We start from the raw sequence: 24,568 nt of genomic DNA, 5'->3' as shown, positions 1-24,568 counted from the left end.
TACGTATAAAGAAGTCAATAAGCTACAAGGATAATGTTACGCCTATTATCATGAAAAAATCCATGAGACAACTCTCTACCTACAAGAATAACAAAATGCTAAAACACCTGGAAGACCTAAATTTAATTAATAAAATTTATATATATGTTTATTTGATTTGTCGCGTTTTTGTTTTATAATGATAGTGTACGGCCTTCTTTATATCTTCGCCTTGATTTAAATATCGAATTTAAATAATCGAATAAACTTTTAATTTATGTATAAAAATTCACTAAGATTACAAAAATAAATTAAATAGTTACAAATACAATAAGTTCAATACTAAAGCTTAAAGAATATTTACCACTTGCTCGAAAAGCTATATCTAGTAACTCTATTCAAAAGAATATTTTTATAACAAACATAATATTGTCTATTTTATTAACTTAGCATTGTCTATTTTTTTCAAAAACAGACTATCAAAAATTAGGTCCCACCAAAAGTTAATATGGCCCACTTTTTTTACTTTCTCTATGCGACTTCCAATGTGTAAAGAGTGAACACAAAACGATCATATTGGGCCTTCCCGCGTTAAATTAGCCGGTCACCATCTCACTCCTCAATATACATTCATCACCGTTATAACCGGTAATCCCGTCGATCTAACTAAACCCTCCAATAATCATCATCTGAAAAAAGATCACACATTTCAACATCAAATCAAAAGTCGTTACCTTATTTAATCCCAAGTACCTCACGCGCCACCTCCCATCACGCTCCCACGCGCCACCGCTATATGGAGCATCAACCAAAAGGTGTAGTAGTAGAAGAGAATAATACTAACAATGTTACGAAAACACTAACGGAGCAGAAAACGAGTAATTCGGGTCAGGATTCGGATCCGGTTCAACCCGATCCGAGATCCGATGTAGAGCAAATCGGATCGGCGAATAAATCGAGGAAATCGGTGACGTGGAGCGAGGAATTGGTAGCGGAATCGCCGGTGCCGGAGATGAGATCTATGCCGTCCAATGAACGTGGCTCGAATCCCTATGTAGCTTATTCGCCTGCACCGGATAATAATGATTCGTCTTCATTTAATATGAAAGGTGAAAATGTAAATTTATTTTGTTAATTTGTGTGGAAATGTAGATTATAGTAGAGATCTAATTTGTGAATTGGTTCAAATTCAATTTGTTTAGATTTTTTTTTTTTTTGATAATGGTAAAAAACACACTTGAATTATCACTTTTTTGCGAGTTTTTTAACCTGAACTATCAATAACTAATTATCAAAATACACCTCGAAATTAATTAGTCATTTGCCATGTGGACGGAATTTTATGGGCAATTAAGCTAACGCGTGCCTTTTGGCGATTGTATTCAAACATTAGGTCTAGTTAGGTTCGAGCTGTGTTTTGATAAATAGTTGGTGATAGTTCGGGTAGGAAATGCAAATACTTGATAGTTCAGGTAGGAAATGCAAATACTTGATAGTTCAGGTAGGAAACGCAAATACTTGATAGTTCAGGTAAGAAACTCGCTAAAAAGTGATACTTCAGGTGTGTTTTTGACCATTATCTCTTTCTGAATTGGTTCAAATTCTATTTGTTTAAAAGATGATCTTTTTCTAGTTGCGAAATCGTTATTACGAGGCTTTTGAACAGGACAGAAAACGATAGGCCAGAGGTTTAAGCAGCCTAAGGTGTGAAATGATCTCGAATTGTTTTTTAAATAAACAAATGTTATTAGAATTTGACTTGACAATTCTCAAATTTCGAAAATTTCAGTAACTTTTTAGCTCTCAATTCCTGTCGTTTGAATTGTTAATGGAAAAATAGTGCTTTGGAACAAACTGTTCCTTTGAAGTGGATGGTTAACACGAAGTGCAGTATGTTAATTTGGATGGACAAGTTTGATGTGTGAGAGCTTTTAAAAGATAGGATGTCCCGCAAAAGAACATAATTTGAGAGGAAAAAAATGATGAAAAGAAAGAGACTAATCAATCAAAAAAAATTGAAAAGAGAGTATCAATTTATCTTGCTTAACAGACACAATGGAGAGCGTCAAAGATGTGCTTGGTAGATGGGGGAAGAAGGTTGGCGAAGCAACTAAGAAAGCTGAGGATCTTGCTGGCAACACATGGCAACACTGTAAGTCTTCCCTCTTCCATTTTGCAGGGATCTCTGAGTTGTGTGTATGTGTTAGTTTGAAAAAAGGTGTCGACAGTAATGTATTGTGGTCCTCCATGCTCGTGCATTATCTCTCCTCCTATGGATGAATCTTTGGAATAATGAGATGACATTGGCCTTGTTTTTTGGGCATTTAGTAGGAGAGAACTTGCAACATAGGACTGAAAAAGCATTTCATTTTTTTTTCTTTTTTACTGCTCTATGCTTCCACTTTTCACGTTTAACGAGCAGAGCGTAACACAAGTTCAAAATTTGTGGCCTTTGGAGCAGAGAATCCCCAAGTTTTGGAGCATGATAAAATGATCATGAGTTAAGTTTATATTTTTCGAAATTTATCTTGATTATATGATGCATATGATAACATAGCTCCCTCAAGCCCAAGAAGATCGTAACTTGTTGAAAGCTAGCAGTACACTTAGAATGGGCCTTCAAAGATTGTTACGGCTTTATTTCTATTCATAGATTTAAACTCGCATCTTATATAGTGCACATATGTTTTACTTGAGTAGCATATTTCATGCTAATAGTTGAGAATTCCAGAGTCCAGTTCCTATAGCTTTCTAACACTCTTACTTGAATATCATCTGTGATTCTCTTCATTTTGGCTATCCTAGCAATGCACGGAGAAATAGAAAACGTTACTTTCTCAAAAGTCAGTTACTGTTGGTGGAACTCTGGAGATTTTTATTAAGAAGTTGGTTCTTAGAAAACTAAGACAATTCAGTTTCAAATAAATAAATAAATAAATAAATAAATTAAAACAACCATGAGTGTAGTATGGTAAAAATAACACTAATTAAGGATATAATTGAGCAGCAATATGCATGTGTAAGTGCAATACCCCAAAAAATGAAGGAAACAGAAAGAGGTTTTATGAATGTGTGGTGAAGTTGGGCTTCGAGTCATTTCGACTCACCAAAGGATCAAATGTGGAAAAGAACCACTGTTGGACTTATGGATAGGATATTTTGGTTTTTTTTTTTTTTTTTTTTTTTTTTGTGTGGATAAGTGGGAGGTTTTTTTCTTATCACAAGCAAAAGTTTAATTGTTAAGTTCAAGTTCTGATTTGCGATGTAGCACCAGTGGAGAAAGGAGAGAATAGAAAAAGGATAAGAATAGATAGACCTATAAGAAATAGAGAGAAGAATAAGAGGTCCCTGGTGGAATAGTTGAGAACCATCGTTATAAAAAAGAAGGGGAGAGAAGAATAAGGAATTGTCACTATACCCTGTGGATGTGGATTGTGGAGGAACATTTTGAAAGAATGGGAAGATTTTAGCGGCAATGTATTTTCTAGGGTAGGGGATGAGAGGAGGGAAAGTGTTTGGGCATATAGTTGGTGCAGGGACCATAAGTATCAGAAGCAACTTCAAAAACTTTTATCAAAGTTAAGATGCCTAATAATAGGGCCAGATTACATCTTGTCTTCAATATTCTATAAAAGTGTAGTAACTTTAGGAGTCCAGTGGACGCCTTTCATTCTGTTGTAGTTAGGAGTCATGATAGTAGTAAAATTCCTATTGAACCAACAATAGAAGGAGACCAACCACAGAAACTACGAGCTTGAAAGGTAGTTATGGGTGTAGGTCATTATCTAATGACTCTTAACCTTATTAGGATAAGCTGCTATTGCTTGGAGTGAAACAATGAATATTAGGACAGGACTTGAGGCTACTGAAAGAAGCACTTCTTGAGATAGCGTAAATTTGTTTCCCTAAAGATGGAGAAAGGTAAATTTGTTTCCCTAAAGATGGAGAAAGGTTATCAAAGATGGGTTTGTGTATTCCTCCTTTGACTTAATATAGACCAGTGTTGTCAAATGCTCTTTTAAGGTGCGCGTAAGCCCTGAAGCTCTGCTTAAGTTGCGCTTCTCTGTAGGCAAGACGGTAAGACTTGCGCCTGCATGAGTTCTACTTGAATTGGGCGGTATTGAAAATAAATATAACTGGCAAAGAGATATATTAATTGTTAAGGAAAACATTTTGCTTTTTTCTTGCATTACACATATTTTTACCTTTTTTTTCCCTTTCATTGTGCCTTTTTTTTAAACTTCAGCCCACACATCAACTGTGCTTTGTGCTTAAAGCCCCAAAAGACCTGGAGCACTATTTTAAGCATTTCACACTGATATAGACTTAAAATATCTTCAAAGCAGACCACAAGGAACTTACCTAAAAATAATTGAAGAACTATGACTCACATGAAGTTATCTTCAGTCAGCTACGCTCAAGTAGAACCTTGTTTTTAAAAAAAAAAAAAAAAAAATTGTAACTAATGTGAAGACTGAAGTGTGTGAATATTCTTATCTTAATGAGGTTATAAAGTTGTGGTTTGTCAGCAGCCGGCCTAATACTGATCACTCAAACAAATTGGATAGGGGTATTTCATTTCATTCTTAGATCTCTAGAATCTAGCCTTGCTTGTTAATTCAATGACTGATGAAGCATTTTCCAAATTGGTAGAAGTCCATTTAGTCATCACTACCTGATGCTGATGGCAGTGCACTGGAATAAAGAGTGCCTCGCTAACAGTGGTCTTTTGGAATTGACTTCACCATTTGCTTTTAAGGAACATCTGTTTGTAGAATAATAACTTCACAAAAATGATGCTAGTTCTGTTACTTTTTGGAATAGAACTATAGAAGCAACACTAGACCAACAACCTTAGCCAACTAGCAAAACAAGAAGATAACAATGCGCCTTTGGTTGTTGGTGATGAAGTGCATAGAATGATTTATGCATTCAGGATAGGTGCTGCAATTTGTTCAGCTGAAGCGATATATGTTTTCTGAGGCTATTACTACAGTAAAAGCTGCTCCACCTCAGATTAAGAAGACTGTAACTCGTCATATACTCTAACCATGGAGCATCATGAGGGCTGTTTCTGTTTTTGGAAATAGAATTGAACCTTGGTTGCGTTATATGAAAATTTAATATGTAAAACCCAGCAATTTTAAAGAACACTGTCACAAACATCAACAAGTAAAATATTCTTAAAGGAAAACGAGAAATCCACATATAACATATATGTCACATGTTGTCACCAGTCAAACACTTCTATTTGTATCACTGGCTCAATGCTGTGAAGATTAAAGCTACTCCATTCTTACAGTGCTGGCAGATATTTTTCACGTCTACACTGGAGATAATGTGCCTATGAATTCATAAGTCATTTACCAGAAAATAATCTATTCACTTTACTTAAAATGTAGTTTAGGAAGTCTGTAACAAGTGCATTGGCAATGTGGATGTCTCTCGATCATTTGCACGGCGTGATTGATACCTCAATATTTATCACTTCTCAGGAGTTGGCACCATCTTTGGTGTGACTCTGGGTGAGTTAATGTTGAGGATATGATCCTTTTAAACACCTTCTAGCTAATCTTTTTTTCTCTGTAGCAAGTGACTCCAGAGAGGCAATGTATGTATATGATTTGAATTTCAGAAGTGCAGTATCCTCCCCTTTATGTGCTGCTTCAGTCAACTTATTTTTCTCTCTTGGGACTACTTCCTATACAGGATTGCAGTAGCTTAACCTTTTTATTTCCATCTTGGGAATGAGGGGGTGAAGGCTGAGGCCAGGATTGGGAGGGCTTATGTCTGTCGAAATTCTAGTGTGTTTCCTGTTTTGCCAGCTTTGTTTTATAGTTAGTTACTACGTTAGGTCATATACAATTAAATGAAGTTATCTTCCTCTCCCACCCACTCACCCTCCAACCAAAAAAAATATGCTATTCATGGAATAATTGTCGTTTCTTTTATTGGCTGATATAGTGAAAACGGGCCCTAGTCTTGCTGATGCCGCCTTGGGAAGAATTGCTCAGGGAACGAAGGTTCTGGCAGAAGGTGGCTACGAAAAGATATTTCGGCAAACATTTGAGACTGTTCCTGAGGAGCAACTTCAGAATTCATTTGCATGTTACCTATCCACATCAGCTGGTCCAGTTATGGGAGTATTATATGTCTCCACAGCTAAGCTTGCCTTTTGTAGTGATAACCCTCTCTCCTATAAAGCCGAAGACAAGACAGAGTGGAGCCATTATAAGGTATGTTAGACTTTGTCTTTTAGTAGTTGAAGCACCACAAGTGTTCTGTCTACTAGTTATCTGTCAGCCTTTAGTAGCACTAGTGACTATAATACATACAGCCTTTTCAAGAATTACTGCTGAAGAGGTGATTGTTAGATTGGAGACGTGATTTCCTCTAACCATGGAAGATGTGGATGCTCCATTCCAGGATGAGCAAGCATGATTTATTTTACTTAACCTATCCCTTCTTGTTGTAGTTTGTGTCACACAAAAATATGTGCTGTTTACGTTTAATATAACTACCTGAAAATTTATGTCATATGGATAATAATATGATGCAAGCAACTTGGGACTTTCAAGTAATTCTGAGTATAGTTGAAGGATACCTTCGTGTGTACACAATGATCATCAGTAAATGGGATGCCAAGCGTAGCTATAGGTTCGATATATTTTTCCTGTGGCTTGGATCATAAAAAGTTACTCATCATACTTTTCCTGAATTGCAACTTGTAATCCACTTAAATCTCCCAGCTTCACTTCTAATCATTGTACTGCAGCATTTGGGTCTTGAAATATATTGTTGTCACATGTTTGTGAATCATCTTATTCACTGTCCAAATAATCGAGAGTGCAGCTTATTTTCCTATTGCACACACTAAGCGTCACCATCTACCCTCTCCAACTAATTGGTTGAAAATTAATTGAAGAATGACAAGCTTACGTGCAATTAGTGATATCTTACCAATTCAGAAGCCACAAGAACCATCATGCAATTAGGATTCGCTCTACCCATGGTTATGGATTTTGAGTCCTTGCCTTTTATTTTATTTATGATGGTGGTGTCCGGGCAACTTGCGCACACCTTGACTATACCACCGGGTATTTGCTACCTCCCACCAGCGCCAGTACCGGGTAAATCTGGGATCTTGTGTCACTTACTTGAAAAGGGGAAATGACTGTTATTGCATGTGAGTATATCTGCACTAGGTTTTGGAAGGGAAAAGAGGGTTTGGAAAGATGAAAATGGGTCGAATAGGGGCTCTATGGAAGGTGAAAGATGGCAGAGGGAGGTTTGGCTAGAAGTCGGAGAGGATGCAGTATTGATGAGGTGATTGAAGCATAAAGGGATTACATGCTGCTTTTCTGTAGTTAATTCGGACAAATAAGTCTCACCAAACTGTCTGTATTCTATCATATGAATAACACACACTCCTTTTGGCGGCCAAGTTTACAAAAAGAGGCAAAACAGCAAAGGGACTGTAAATGGCAGTAATTGGGACTATGGGGTTTACAGTAAACAGCTTAGGGATAATATTACACCTCTCAAAAATTTTCGAGAGCATTTGATACCATTTGCTCTCATATGTCTTTTTTTTTCTCTGAAAAAGAACATTTATTTTACGCTGAATTCACATCTCCATTGTCTGGGCCAACTTATTGCTTGTTTCTTTTAAAGAAAAACCTGATTATGTATTATATAATGTGAAAATTTATCTGGGACATACTTTTCATTTTCAAGAGAGAACTTTCCCTTGGTAATCCTAATAATATATCGAAGTCATGGGTTTAACATGAGCCATTAATAAGCTTTAAGTAACACTACACATTCTTAACACTTATATGATAACCTTGCAACGAATCTGATATTTACAGAGTTTTTATTTGCATGCAGTGTGCAGAGTTACAGACAATCTTGTATCATTGATAGAGTAGTATCTTCAATTATATTTCATTGATAGGAATCTATTCAAGCTCAACTATAATAATTGAATATGCATGAGTGGAGGGTCTGTCTGGCTATCCATTAATAGACTGTAGGACTGAATGGTCGTGTTAGTTGTGTCTTCATGCTACCTAGTTCATCTTTTTTTGACACGACCGACCTCACTGTGCAATGTGCATCATGATAACCTCCTCTTCCCTGAGTTCAGTAAAACACTATAAATATCCTCAACTGTGTCCTCTTAACCCGGCTAAATGCTTGTGCAGGAAATGTTCACTTATTTCCTTCTTAACCGCAGTTCTTTTTCGGGAAGATCGTACTTTCTTAAACACTTAAGAGAATCTAGACAGTCCAGAGTTCCCAAGTCATCTACTGCACTATATAGTGTTAGATCACAAGGATGATTTGAAGACGTAGGTAATATGGAGATGCCGAAACTTTGGTTGAGAAGCCACAAGTACAGTGGTTGAGAAGTGAGAAATTCTGCATTATTAGCTCTGAAAACTGTTTTATAGTGAGAAACAATGTTTTCCCTAAAAAGTATAACACGTCTATCTTGTCTTTTGCATATCGCCTTTAATATTTGATGGACGTTCTCTCCTTCACTTGAAGTGTTATTTGTATCCATATCATCTTCTATTTGGTTCATTTAATATCAAGTAGTACCATCAATTAGTACCTTGGATGTTTCCTTGCTGCACCAGTGTTGATCTTTGGCGACACCTGCCAATTTAACTTTACTTTCTGGGAAATCTAAGCTGTGTTACTTTTTGAGTATTCATGTCTCATTCATTAAGTGTAAATTCATTTAAGAATTGAGTATTTATATCTGTAAGTAGTTCTGTAAGGTTTCATTTATCTTTGTTGTTGTACTTAATTTACTCATTTGAGGAAATCTTGATTTGTACTCACATTTCGCTTTCTTTGTACCATGATATCTGCAGGTAGTTATCCCATTACATCAGCTTAAGGCGATTAATTCTTCATCAAGCAGGACTAATCCATCTGAAAAATATGTCCAGACTATATCAGTCGACAACCACGAATTTTGGTTTATGGGATTTCTAAATTACACTGGTGCAGTGAATTCCCTGCAGGAGGCATTACAAGCAAGCAACTTACATAATGTGTGAGTCTGCTGTTGGTCTGAGGTAGTGTTATCTGAGGGGGCGTGATTCATCATACGGAAAGGTGGACTTCCCTAATAGTTCCATCTAGTTGCCGTTGAAGATTCTGAAGATAAATATTAGAACGAAACAGAAGTACGTGTCTGCCTAAATGAAATTTTCTGATGTCCTCGGAAGTGAACTCCGATTTCATGGTATTCACTTGCTGGTTATCTCTTTTGGTAGATACATAGTTGAATGAACTACTTCCTTCTCTAGTCTGTTGTATTGTATACATTGATGAACATAATTAGCAGTTTAATGAGCCTAACAATGTTGGTATTTATACTAGCTGCTACACCTTTTGTTGTGCTACGTTAAGCTTGTTTTATCTTCCTTTATTGATCACCAACCACTCATGCATTAGTTAATTGTTGGTCATGAGAATTTGACAACAGTCCATAATTGCATATATAGCATTTTTTATTGTTGGATTAACTCAAACTGGAAGGTTTGAAGTTAGGTCAGGGGTGTTTTCCAACTACACTAAAGTTGAAGTTCAAACTTCAGTTAGGCAGGTTTGAATTTGATAATGAAGCTGCTAAACGTAAAATACATTGTAAACTTTTATTTTTCTTTAAACAACGATTCTCCCTCATTATTTTACGAGTGGTTATTTGTGCATAATTTAAAAAGACCACAAATACGAGCGCAAAATTTAAAAAGCATGCACCCGCGCAAAAAAATGTTTTTCTTAAACAACGATTCTACTCACACGTATATGGGCCATGCAAAGCCCACTTAATAAAGCCCAACAAGGCCCAAATAAGAAGGGATCTTACCTTACATATTTAGAGGCACATGCTGCTCAATGCTATCAAGAAGTTTAAACTACAGTATATATATTATTAAATTAGGTTATCATCTTGCAAATACCAATATGTATATATATATATATATATATATATATATATGTGTTGTGTGTGTGTGTGTGTGTGTGTGTGTGCGGCGTATTATGTGTTATTGGTGTTTGTTACAAGTTTATATACATTTGTATGATAACCTAATTTAATTTATATATAGTCTGAGTCGAAATATATATAAATTTGCAATACAATAACGCAGGTCTGCAATTTGCAAACACTAACCAAACTTTAAATAGATTTTAAATATATTTTATTAAACAATATCATCACAAGCTGCTACATAGCTTGTGTCATTTTTAGGTGAGCACACTAATTTAGAGTGATTATTGTGGGATACTGAGCTATTGAAATCGTATCTTGACTTTAACATTATCTTGACTTTAACATGCCAAAATCTGTCATATAATTACACGAATTGTCATGTAAAAGGTTTATTTTGCTTGTCCAACCTTCTAAGTTTTTCGAGCGAAGGCACAAAGATATATTTTATGGATATTAGTGTCTGCACCAAAAATAGTATCTGAACTTTGAAAGACACAAAATTAAAGTTAAAACTCACATAAATTACCGTAGTTGAAAGTCAAAATTTTAAGCATAGTTAAGTACGCAAATTTCACTTCAAAATTTTGGGAAATCAAAATTCAAATTCAGAAACAGTAAAGTAATGATGTAAAAAAGATTTGAAAGTTGAAATTCAAGCTAGGATGTTTTTTGTGGATAGTATTATTAAATGTCAAGAAAAGAGTTGTTTTTTCTATATGTGTGCAAGCTGGATGCTAATGGAGGAAGCATTTCTGACTGTCACCCTATTTTTAGAACTTATTTGACTCTCTTTTACTAGCTCTAAAGTACACCATAAAATGGGGCCAAAGCCTACTTCAATGAAGTCACCACTATATACCCTAAACATTTGTTGCTGCCTTCACATGGCCTCAACAACTCATGATGTTCACATCCCTATTTAATGCCTTTCTCTATTCTTTTAATGTTATATTATGTTGGTTTGATTTGAATTTGGACGGGTTAAAATGGGTTTAGCTAATAAATGAAGGGGTCTGTTACTTGGACTGAAATGGGTTCATAACCCAACCAACTCAATTCTTACTAAATTTTAATTTTCCTTGTTTTTTTTTTTTAATAAGTTTTAGTACCTAATAAAAAGAATTTTCTTTATTATGACTATTTATAACATATCAAATAAAAAAATGTCCATTTGAAAATACTTTGAAAGATTTCTCATTCTTCAACTTGGGCTGGATATCAGCCCAACCTTTTATGAACTGAAATGGGTTGAGCTAATAAATGAGTATGTCAATGATCGTCCCAAACTTGGACGGGTCATGTTTTCCTGGGCTAATTTTGTCACCCCTAATATTGGCTATAAAAATCAAATACTTCAAACACTTTTTTTTTTTTTTTTTTGAAATTTTATGTGAAACAGATGGGCAATATATACCTATTTTAGTTAGATTTACAACTTTAGTGGGACTACATCTTCCCCTCTTTTTACCCATTTTTGCCAAAATGATGCAAACTTTTTGTCATTGAATTATCCCCCATTTATTATATTGCCGTCCCTACATGTGATTAATTTTAAGATGAAATCACAGCAAATTGTAAAATCTTGTGAGTGGGTCCATAATCTTTTCCTCGTCCTGTCTCTATCAATAGAATTTTTAAGTGATCCTCACTATTGCAATTAGTGTGCAAAAGCTACTACAGTATATTGCATGGCACAAGAAACAGTGCAAAGCAATACTAAAGGAAGCATAATTAAGTGTAACGTGTGATCGATCAAGAAAATATAAAACAATTGGCCAAGCAGTGGCTTTTTATATAAATTTGACTAAAATTTTCTCTTTCCCTTAATAACAACCTTTTATAATCACACTAATGTTTCCTAAGGAGAAAAAAAAAAAAATGTATCCGTCGATGATACTAAAGCGGATTATTTACTTCAACGGGTACTGATAAATTTTCACTCTCAACATGTTTAAGATCACATATTTCAAAAGTTTTATAACCACATGAACAGTGGCGGATTCGGGAATTTTACTCAGTGAATTCGAAAAAAACAACAAAAGCTAAATATAAAAAAAAAATGTTGTCAATGAAAATTGAACCTAGGACACATGACAATTTTGAACTGCCTGGACCGCTTGAGCTAACCTCTTGCATTTATTCAGGGTGTTCAAAAGTTAATATATGTACATAAACACAAAAAATTTACCCTATATATACACTGTAATTTTTTGCCAAGGGTGTTCACCTTTATTCAGGGTGTTCAAAAGTTAATATATGTACATAAACACATAAAATTTACCCTATATATACACTGTAATTTTTTGCCGAGGGTGTTCTATAAATTCGCCCCTGAATATTATGACATTCTATTTTTGTTCCAAATTATGCGACATCGTTTTAATTGACACTGAATTTAAGAAAAGAACGAACTTTTTTGAAACTTGTGGCTATAAAACTTTTAAACATGCGGCCTTGAACATGTCCATAACAATGTGGTTATTAGATCTTCTTATTAAGAGTGAAAACGAAAAATGTAAAGTTTATTATTTTTTAAATTAAAAAATATATTTTATTTGGGACGGACTAAAAAAGAAAGTATATCATATAAATTAAAATATATGGATTATTTAATTTAATACCATAAACTTTTTAAAATGTCTCTTTCTTTTTTAAATTTTGTATCATATAAATTAAAATGGAGAGAGTAAGTAGGCGTTTGGACATGCGGTTTGAAATCATGAGATGAAGCCAGCGTTTAGACATGTATTTCATCCCATGGTTTGAAACCCCAAACATCCAAAAAGGCATGATTTGGGGTTTCAAACCATGGTTTCAAAAATTTTAAATATAAAACTCGACCCATAAGTTTATATTTATAAAAAGAAGACCCATAAGTTGGTAAATATTTTTAACAATTACTCCTACCAACCTCATTAACTTCTACCAACCTTTATTCATGTCTACCAAGTGAGATTATATTAGAGAGTAGTTACATTACTATTCATGTTAAATTTTCGGTTTTAATTGAACTAAAGTTTGATCAATTGATGTTATATTTTTTAAAAAGGCCTCCTATTAGCGTATTAATTTTGTTCTGAACTATGACTTGCTCATTTGGTAAGATTGTATAAGAATTGAGAATGTTTTGATAGTTTTCACAACTTGTGAATTTTTATGTCTATAAGAGAAAATATAACTTAAGATATCCAAATTACATGTCCAAACATAATTTTGGACGGCTCCTAAATTCGGCTGAAGAAAAGAGGGGGGAAAACGGAATAATAGTAATGATAAGGTGAAGATGGTAACGTATGACAGAGAAGTATAGTGACATAACAAGAGAAAAGAAGTGATGTGTTTTTCGATCTGTCTAATTTTTATCTGTTTCAGCAAACTCCAAATGCAGAAATATATGCTGGCCTGTTAGTGCTAGTGCTAGCTGCCTTGTATAATTGGTTTCCCTCCAGCTGACAACAATACAGAAACACTCAGATATTTTGATTTGTGAGTGTGTGAATCCTATGGAGTATTGGAGGATGAGTGGGCGGGTGGGGGATATTTAGGAGTCCGGGTAACGAGTTTTAACGGGGGCCGTTAGCCTAGTCATCGTACAACGCATAAAAATAATGCGTTAAAGATACTTCTGTAACTTCTTTTTTCTATGGGATACTTATGTTACTTTGCTCATTTGTTGGGTCATTTAGGTTCCGGACTCGATATTAAGAGTATTTGAATGAATATTTATTTGCACTCAATGTTTAAATAAAATTAGATATTTCAACTCAATTTTAGTAGTTAAAAATTGAAGTAAAATACATATTCATTGGGTCTCATCGGAAGGACGAGAAGACGGTTACATACATATATATATATATATAGGGGCAACCGTCCTGTCCATCCCAAAGTCTAACTACGAGCATTTTAACTGCAACAACTTAAATATACGCGATCACTTGAGGAGTTTCCTATGCTGCCAATGCCTTCCTTAATTACTACTTGATCTGATTGCTTAGTAGCCATTCTGTTTCTAGTAATCTGGTTCCGTTTTGCCCCCCCCCCCAACCCTAAATCCATTGCTCTCGCACTTATCACGTTTCACATCCAATCGGGGATGGCCCGTTAATTAGAGGTCTCGAACTTGATCTTGGGTATAAAAAACAAATCTAGTGGGAAGCACTTGTCCTTTTAATGGTCTTACACATCGTGAATCACATTAGTTGGAGCGCAATATTGGATATTGGATAGTGGACACGTGTGCAATGAAAAAAAATCCTAAGAAGATAGACATGTTTTCATATTTTAAAATAATGTAACTTTAACTTCCCATATCATCCTTGATGAGATAATTTATAGTCACTTGGTGACTTCAATATCTACAATTTATTTAGCTAACAAGTTTCAAACATACTTTTTTCTTTCTTATATTCTATGACCAATAAATACCGTCACATAAATTGAGACGGAAAGAGTATCACAATCGATACTCAATCATAGTTGAGTTTTAAGTGGCTGTATGATGAAAATTAAATATTTTACGTTTATTAGTTAAATATAAGCACTAAATTGGATAAATTTTCACTGGTTATTTATGAGGGAGCATGTCTAGTCATAGGTCATTCCATCCGAGTTGGCTATGTTTAAGGGATCACATGAATTCCGTCAGTGTTCAGTACTTTTTTTGCAGTAACTGCAAACCTTATTGCAATTCTTGCTAACTTGTATACTTACTACATGATAATTTCTCGCTCTTCATAGCTTTTTGTACTCTATATATTGTCTTCTAGCTTAATAATCAAGGACATGAAAGAGCACATGTACATGTGAATTGTTCAATGGGTTTATTTCCAGAAAATAATGATCATGAAATGGTTCTTAATTGGGAAGATTAGGAGCTAAACAGTCTCATGTATTCGATTAAGCTCATTTAATCTTCAATTATAAAATCGCACAATTTTTCTTTCTTTGTTAACAAATTTTTACACCATCAAGGGGGTGATGAAATGGATAGAATTTTTTTTACCTTAATCAAATGCCTCGGTTTGAACTTTTAGAATGAAGAAATCCCTAAAAGAGAATGTTTTTCCCTTTAATGAATCTTATACGATAAGAATATGAATTAATTAAATTAATTAGTACCGAATACCTGATGGTTTATAAGATCTCCTTGAATTGAAGTGATTCTCTAACTTGGATGTAGTAATTTTGGCCTAATGAGTCATAGCTCCATATAGTAGACCTAAGTGCAATAATGAGTTTATATTTCTATAGAACATGTTACTATGTTGGTGCAAATGATTTGTTATTTTATCTGATCATTTCAAAGTGTTTGTTTACAAGTAAGCATTCATTTTGACACGTTATAATGTGGAATTCGAAATTTTAAAAATAAGATATCGTTCTATAAGTAAGCCTCTTTATAATGTGAAATTCGAAATCTTAAAAATAAAATATGATGATACAAAAAAATATTTACATGCACGATGTATATTACTTAAACTCTATTTTAATTCCACCAAAACCCTACCATTTTTTCCTCATTATTTGTGAATCCACCTACCCCAACATCAAGAACTTTTTTCAAATGCTACTAATATTCTAATTTGTCCTAATGATTGGATTTTCTTACTTCTTTTTCATTTTAAGGAGAAACATTCTTCGATCATTATATATTGTAAGTCACAAAATGCAGATAGCCACAATAGAGATGTTTCATATACAAAAGTACAAGAAGAACAAAATTAAATATGTAGGAATATTGTACTGCATGCGACTGCTATGTTGCAGTAATGCCCACATGTTCCTTTTAGAACATCAAAAAGAAAAAGTTAGGAATGAGATCGAAGAAGAAGCAGAAAGAGAATAAAAAGAAGATTTTAAAAATAAAAAATAAAAAGAGAAATGGAATTAAGCTTTGGATCTATCGACTTTCTGGAATATATTGTGATTGTGGACTTTACTGTTGCAAATATCAAAATGTTCATTTCCAAGAAAAGTGTAAAACAATGTAATTAATTTTATGAAAAATAATTAATACTATGCTTATTTCAGCTCTTTCCTTCCCTAGGAACATTGCACACCTATCTATGATCAAACATCTTTGTTCTTTTTCTATTTTCTTCCTTCACCTATGACAAAATCAATCATCTTTCATTCTTTTAAAAATATTAAGTTTTCTTTTAAATAATCTACTAATCTGACATAACCATAAAGTTTTAGGAGAAGAAAATTAAAATAATTCATCATCATCATCCCAAGAAATTATTGGATAAGTCCAAACGACCCCTTATGGAATTGTACTAGAATTAAACATTTTCATGTAGAGTTAGAATATTTAAAACAGAAAGTACCTTCTGGAAGAGGATGGTGGAGATAAAGATTATTGAAGAACCCATGCATTGGTTTTTATGACTATAGAGAACTAAATCGCACCATCCACATTAAATGGAGGGTTAAAAAAAAGTAGAAAAAGTGATTCATGACTTCAATTCCTTTAACGATTGTGCATCTTACTTATCGTAGGTGCAAAATCTAAAATTACAATTCAAATATCAGCAGAAAAAAAAAGTGATGTTTTTTATCTGTCTTGCCGGTTGGGCTACTTGATATCTATGCTGACAAAAAATAGCAAATATTCAAAAATATAATTGAAGTGTGTGCAAGCTGTCCCGACAAAACTCTCTTTTAAAAAACCACATAATCTCTTTTCAGAAAGATTAGCTTAGATAAATAAACTTCCTCTACCTACCTAGCTTACATCAAATTAATGAACACCTTCTTAAAGCAAAAACCTCAGGGAAAAGTAAGCAGAGATGTGCACTACAAGAAATTGGACTCATAGGGTTGCTTCAAGTAATTTCGATACCGAATGTCCGAATGTTTTTTCGTGACGCCTAATAATGGCTGCCACAAAGTAAATCATTAGTAGCAACTAAGCTTGCTACAAAAGGTTATTAAAGTCGCCACAAAACTATATTCTCAATCGGTTACCCTTTGATCACCTCTTTCTATTGAGATCAAACTAATCAGAGCGACATGCGGAAGCTAATAATTATAAATCTTAACCACATATAAACTGGAAGAACTAATAAACAGAATGATGTATTTAACGTATCCACCTTAACATGCACCGAAAATTTCCAAGTAAACAAGTGGAATTAGTACAACAAATGAGCAGTCTTGGCCTAAAATTTAGTACCACTAATATTAACTACTACTGAGAATAACTAAAGAAGAAATATTCCCAGCTACCCAGCATATGAAATTAATTCCGTCTTCCTCTTCTAACACTAAAATACGTGGATTAATTGAACTCCCAGATGCAAAATAAGTACTTAATTCATATCTAACATAATATTAACAAAATACCTAAAAATAATGGAGCTTGTTTATTCTTTATTTGGTTCTAGGGTTTTTTTACCAAGAGTGTGCTTGTTGTTATGCATCCAAACTTTGAACACTTGCCTTCTAATTCCAGTCTCATTGCACAATTGTTGCACCAATTCTTCATCTTCCCTTTGTATTCGCCACCCCAATTTATCAGCCACTTCTTGCATTTTCTCCTTTTGTTCTTGGCTAAATTTTGTCCGAAACCGCTTCTTCGAGCCACTACCTGTTGAAGATATAATTAAATAAATAAAAATATTTCATGTGACCACTTAAACTTTTAAACGATCCACACAATTACCACCGTATAGTTTAATTGTATAGTCCAACTGAATCTTCCACACACTTAGTTTGCTGAGTCGAATTCAAATTTTTAAATTTATGAGTTCTGAATTTTCAAACAGGACAACAATTGAGTTTGGTATAGTTTCTTTTTACATATTAAGTGTATGTCAGCTCCAATTTTGATCCAAGAAAAGTTTTTTTTTTTTTTTTTAAGGTCATCACACAAGTCAATTTAGGTGGAAAATCTTAGCAGTCCAGTTGATACTATCTAAGTTCTTTCACCTTGGTGGTGAAAGTTAAATTGTCCACCTTGTAATTCCATCCTCTAATCTCCTAATATAATAGAGGAATGACTAAAAACAATTTTTTGAATTATTAAAAACAATTTTTTTTGACTTATTAATTCAAAAATATTTTCACATTATCAGTATAATTTAATTTGTAATAACATGTTAAGTATATCAACCAGAAGAATTACTAGAAGTATTCTTCAGAGCTCACATGAATCCAAAACTAGCATTATATATATACTTGTGACTTATGTCCAGATTACTGCAGAAAATGTCTAGTTTTATTGTTCTTTATTGAGCTGTAAATTTATTTACTTGGTAATAAAAAAATTAATTACCAAAAAGACCATGTCAATTATCATGTTTTAAATTAATATTATCATAAAAATTATACTTGTAATTACTTTTAAAATGATAGTGTAAATTATTTTTCACTGCCAAAGCATAAAAAAAATTGAACTAAAAATTTTGAGTTAATACCCAAAAATACACTTGAACTATCGTCTCTTCGTGAGTTTCACACCTTAACTATCAGCTATCCCTTTTTATTACTTGAACTATCACCATCTATACATTAAAACACACCTTAATACCATAGTTGAGGTTGAGAAAGGGCCGGAAAGCTGATAATTGTGTTTAATACATAAATGATCATAGTTCAGGAAGGAAAAATGAACAACTGATAATTGAAGCTCGCGAAAAAGTGATAGTTTAAAGGTGTTTGAGACCATTTTATAAACAAATGTTATCATAGAAATTATACTTGTAATTACTTTCACAGTGTAAATATTTTTGCACCGCCAATGCATAAAAATTTGAACTAAAATTTTCAAGTTAAAGGTAAAAACACACTTCAACTATAGTTTTTTAGCAAGTGTCCCATCTCAACTAATGGCTATTCATTTTCTACCTAAACTATCATTAATATTAAAACACATTTTAACTATCAGTTGTTCCTTTTCCCTCCTTAAATTATCCATAGTTCAGGTCAGAAAAAAGGAAAAAGCAGATAGTTAGAGAGATGCGAAACTCGCGAAAAACGATAATTTAAGTGTGTTTTGGACCATTATTTTTATATATAAAAAAAAAAATTACCTCCGGACATGTCCTCTTGATCCTCATGATACACACCACCCCCACCACAAGTTGACGGTAAAGCTAACGGCCTCTGATGTGTTGCCACGTGGTACTGTAAATAACCACAAGCTGCTGCTGTTTGTGGTGGTGGTGGTAAACTTCTATAATAACTTGGCATAACAAACGCCGTCGTTTCACCACTAATAACCACTTTACGGTGAAAATTACGGTGGCAGTTACAGGCGGCACATTTGAGTGAATCAATAGAACCATCTTCACCTGAAGGAAGAAATTCACAACAACCATCAACAGCGTGACCGCCTATACTAACGGCGTGGTTTTTTAAACATTCTTTGTACTTAGGTTTGTTCTTGTTGTTGTTGTGCCATGTGTTAAACGCCGTTATTGGTTCGAGTTGAGGAGGACTAGGTGTTTTTGTTGGTTGTGGTGGTACTTGGGTTTGGTTGTGTTCTTCTTGGTCTGAAAACTCATCCATGATTTTTTTTAGTTAAATTTGCGACTTAATCATGTTTGAGTAATATATATATTGTTTGTGGTGTATATATAATGGATGATATGTATAAGTGAAAAAATCATGTAAGACAAATACCGGCAACTATGAAATGCCGGTTTTCCTTGTAGTAATTAATTTTCTGGTTTTTTTATTTTTGTCAATGTAAGTATGTAAGTACTACTTATTCCGTTCGTTTTTACTTGTCCAGTATTTTAAAAATTAATTTTCACTTTTACTTATGGCTTTTAGCATATCAAGAGAAGACCAAAAAAAAATTCTGTTTTACCCATAGTATTAAATATGCACTTCGAAATTTTCAAATTAATAAAAATATGCACCAATTAATATGAGTACATTGATAAATTAAGCATTTCATTTATTATTTCTTAAGTTGGTGTGTAAAGTTAAAAGTAGACAAGTAAAAGTGAACGGATGGAGTAATCTGTTGGTTGACTTATCTAGTTTAATTCACTATCTATGTACTCTTCTATCGTAGTAATTTACGTTGTAGTATTTGATTAGACACATAAATTTAAAAAGATACTCCCTTCGGATAAAAAAAAGAGTTCACTTAGTCATTTGCTCACCCCTTAAGAAACTACTCACTCCAAGAAAAAAAAATGTAAATTGACTAAACTACCCCTAATTAAATAGGCATTGGAATTTGATCACGTAACACTTAATAGGGGCAAATCTGGAAAGATAAGGTTAATTGTTTCTTGATTTAATAAGTAGACACTTTTTATGACCCAAGAAAAAAAGGCTAAGTGGATACTTTTTTTTATCCGGAGGGAGTAGGTTTTTTGAAATTTATAGTTTAATGCAAGTCATAAATATTTATTTGATTATAAATTACCTCATTCAGATATGAATGCAGTTTCATAGTATTGGTTTTATCTGAACTCAGTATTTTCAATGCTGAATATAAATTTATGAATAATAATTTATTAAGATTGCAGTAAGTAATAGGTTTGAACCTATAACTTTCAAATTGTAATTAGTTTAACTAAGAACTTTAGAAGTTAAACAGATAAAAAAAATATCTATCCGACTTGCAGAAACCTTGGAATCATTGGTCTCAGGAGCAGAGCCACATAGGGCCGAGGGGGTTCATCCGAACCTCCTTTGGCGGAAAAAAACATTGTTTATACATGGTTAAAATTAATTTTTATGCATATATAGTAGATGTTGAACCCCCTTTAAACGTATGTTTACTTTTTTTATTTTGTGAACTCAAATAGTGAAAATTAAAAGTGCTCCATAACTGATTGGTCTTATTAATGTTGTGGACTAATGCATATTCAAGCATAAACTTAACTAAATTATAGCAGTAACAACATTATATTCATCTCGAGGGTTCCTTTTTTTTTTTTTTTTTTTTTTGGTTTCCCACCTGGTGTCCGGTACTCGCATTGAAGCCCGACTGCATCAGGATTCGCACCGCGTAGGGCCTCACTCGGGGGGGAAGCGCTCCCTACCAAGGATTTTTTCATACACAAGGCTCGAACCCGAGACCTCTGGTTAAGGAGGAGTTTAATGCAACCCCATATTTATTTGATTATACATCCTTTGGTGGTATCTCGAGGGTTCCTTTTAGCTCTGCATATCGATATTTATTTTAGGGCATGATTAATTTAACGGAAAAGGGCCAAAATTACCCCTGAACTTTGAAAAATAGTTCATCCATACCTTTCAGTTATAATTTAGTTTAATTATACCCTTGATAAAAAAAATATCTATGGCAAATTCGGGATACCCTTATGTCTAACGCCACGTGGCATCATCCGAACCTCTTCAAAATTATTTACCCTCAAATAATTTTTTACCCATATAAATAACCCCAACCTTTCAACCCGAATTTTTTTTCAACAAAACTAATACGGATAATTTTTCTAGCAAAAAAAATAAAAATTTCCTATTAGTTTGGGCAAGGAAAAAAAATTCAAAATCGTTGGGTTATTTTAGTTTTTTTTATTTGAGGGTAAAATAATTTTGAAGGACCGGGATGATTCGCATGTGTAGCCCATTAGACACCAGGATTTTATTGACCCCATAGTATAACAAGGGGTATAATTGGCCCAGTATATAACGCCGCAATCCTATGAATGAACTATTTTTTAAAAGTTGCATATCGATATTTATTTTAGGGCATGATTAATTTAATTTTGTGCTATGAAATATATATATTTTTTCTTTTTTATCTTTCTTTCAAGCTAATCACATTCTTCCCCTATTGCACAATAGTACAAGCTTGGAGATCTCTCTTCCTCTCATCCATTGTTATTTTCACTATGCACAATAATGATGCACGTTCTCGAGTTTTGGCTTTTCCTAATATGTCACATTATATTAACCTAAAATTTCCCAAACTTGATATCCCCCACCTAAATCAATTATGTTCCTCATGTACCAACAAATTTTATATATTTAACATCATATATTGGACTAACATAGATTTTGTATTACGAGTATAAGAAAATAAATAGTACTTAATTTTATTTTCATTAGAATCTATATTGATGCGACGATGTATATTCTCTGATATCTAGGACAAAGTTATAATATTACATACGGATTCATATGAACTCATCAATTTTTTGTTTAAAACTTGTATTTGTAGTAGAAATTCATTAAATATATATAAAATGTAACTTCAAGGGAGTGTTTTGCTAAGCTTTTAAATTGGTTAAACCGCTTTATAAACACTTTTTAATTTATATTTACGTTTGATAAGTGCTTATAAGCTGGTCAAACGAGCTTATAAACATTTTTTAATTTATCTACTCCTTCGGTAAATACTTCAAGTGCTTATAAGCGAAAAGTCAGCCAAAAATTGTAAGTCGATCATCTCAATTTATGATGTTTTAAATTATAAGCACTTTTAATTTGACCAAATTTCTTACAGTTTTTCTAATTCTCGAAGTTTATCAGCTATTTACACTCAGCTAATTCAAAACGGGCTCAAATCTAGTAACCAAAACGAGCGAGCTAATATTTCAAGTTCAGAACAAATAAACTTCAAATCTTGATTCCAACTATTTAACTTAATTAAGAGACAGAAAGCAAAGGTAATGCAGAGAAACAAGTACACTTTCCTTTAGATTGCATGGTTGTTCATTAACTTTTCCATTTCTAACATCTAATTTCTCTCTCTTACCTAAAAACTGATATTAATAGTAACCGGCAATGGCAGGTAAAGACGTAGGGGACTACTACCAAGGAATTACATTCTGATTTCTGACAAATTGTCCATATGCTTTTACCACATGGTAACAGTAAATATAAGCATACAGGGGGGACCGTAAAAAATGTTGCTCGACGAAGGGGTACAGCAGTACACTGTGTCTTCTGCAAAGCAAAACACTCCAAGCTTTTAAGCTAACACGATTCCTTTTTTACCCAATAGTGATTGGATAAAAATTTACTGTACTCGATATTTACGTTAAGTTGATAAATGCATAGTAATGGAATACTTATTTGCATACCTCATTAAATCACTTAATTATAGTAAATTTATATAATTAGGTGTGCATATTTGGTGTAGGTAAATAAAAACTTACCTACATATTGTGTTTATATTAAGCCAATGAATACAAACTATATGTCTTGCATATACATTTTTAACACCTAATTATAGTTAAATAATAAACATTTCACTTTAGTTTATTGATCCTTAAGGTTAACTACATATAGGTGCAAATATCAATATTTACTAGTTAATTATCAGATATTCAATAATATTTTCTTATTTCAACTAATCCAAAATTTGCACTGAACAGCTCCACTAAAGAATTAAAAATGACCCTTACAAGAGGAATACCTAATTGGGTTGTGTATTTTTTTAAAAACTAATTTGTTATTTGAAATTGATCGTTAAAAAAGCTTGTGTATTGTAAGTGATCTGAACTTGTTTGGAACGACATCTCATAGAAGCACAAGTGAATTTGGTGTACTATATAATGGGAAATTATCATCTACACAATTAATTCGAAATATGCGTCAAATAGATTCTCTAAAAAGAAAAAGCATTCCTTATTAGGGCTGGTAAAATGGTTAAAAAATAATTGATCATCCAATCCTACCACCATTTAAAAATGGATCAAATATACATATTATCCACTAAAAATGGATATGCAAAATCCAGATTGATAATACTCATTTGTCCTTATTATTTTTCATGATTTCTTGCTTTCTGTGAGTCTAAGTTTATATATTTTGACTTTTAGCTTGTGTACTTATCTGACTATTCATGAAACCATGGATAATATGAATATTCATATTATTCATCGGTTAACCTATTTTTTATCTGTGTTCAATATGAGCCAGCCAAATATTTTAGCCGTTTTATTTAACCCATTTTGTTAGGGGTAAGGCAGGTGTACACTCTGCTCTCTCCAGACTCCACTTATGGGATTACATTGGATATGTTGTTGTTGTTTATTTAACCCGTTTCCAATTAACCCATATCCGATCCGACCCGCTCGTTTGTCACTCTAACCGTTTGCAAAACCGTGATGCTAGGTGTATTGATTCGTGTGTGACTTGGATTCACATTTGAAATTATATTTGCAATAAACACTAAATATGTGATGCTAAGTGCATTGATTAGTGTATGTAGGTGGGCAGAGAGAGAGATGGATAAGCACGGGAATTACATGAGAAAAATTAAAGGTGTCGGTATGTTGGAGTTTGAAGACAGAAAGGGGTTAGTTGTTGACTTACGTGTGAACTGTTACGCTTCATTTAATGATCTTCTCCTTTGTCTTGTAGTAACTAGTTGTGTTACTAATACTTCGTTAGGGATAAGACCCTCATCTAATTCACTTTGTATTTTATAGATTTAAGTTGTATATTGATTATGTAAGTAGCTGAGGAGAGAGAAAGAGAAAAGAAAAAGGAACAAAAGATGGAGGTTACAATGGTGGTGAGAAGAGACAAGGAGGAAGGAGGAAAAAAAGGTGATTAATTAGTGGTAGACGTAGTGGCGGGAAGAGAGAAAGGAGGAATCGGGAATAAATAAATAAATAACTTAAAACTAGGGAG

General features: G+C 33.4%; 2 protein-coding genes across 2 annotated transcripts; one reads left to right on the top strand and one right to left on the bottom strand.

Annotated features, from left to right (window-relative positions):
* The first annotated feature begins 653 nt into the window (after positions 1-653).
* Positions 654-9,401, top strand: LOC132060399 (GLABRA2 expression modulator-like). The gene is made up of 4 exons (XM_059453443.1): positions 654-1,088; positions 2,030-2,131; positions 5,944-6,215; positions 8,865-9,401. Exons 1-4 carry the CDS (start codon positions 776-778, stop codon positions 9,051-9,053), a joined length of 876 nt encoding a protein of 291 aa, XP_059309426.1. The 5' UTR covers positions 654-775; the 3' UTR covers positions 9,054-9,401.
* Positions 9,402-17,044: 7,643 nt separating this feature from the next.
* On the bottom strand, positions 17,045-19,514 carry LOC132060398 (zinc-finger homeodomain protein 2-like). The gene is made up of 2 exons (XM_059453441.1): positions 19,030-19,514; positions 17,045-17,585 (listed from the first exon to the last, which is right to left on the bottom strand). Exons 1-2 carry the CDS (start codon positions 19,505-19,507, stop codon positions 17,362-17,364), a joined length of 702 nt encoding a protein of 233 aa, XP_059309424.1. The 5' UTR covers positions 19,508-19,514; the 3' UTR covers positions 17,045-17,361.
* Positions 19,515-24,568: the final 5,054 nt, after the last annotated feature.

This window comes from Lycium ferocissimum, chromosome 6 (genome assembly GCF_029784015.1).
Source record: "Lycium ferocissimum isolate CSIRO_LF1 chromosome 6, AGI_CSIRO_Lferr_CH_V1, whole genome shotgun sequence".
Lineage (NCBI taxonomy): Eukaryota > Viridiplantae > Streptophyta > Magnoliopsida > Solanales > Solanaceae > Lycium > Lycium ferocissimum.
This window is presented reverse-complemented; position numbering and strand designations above follow the sequence as displayed.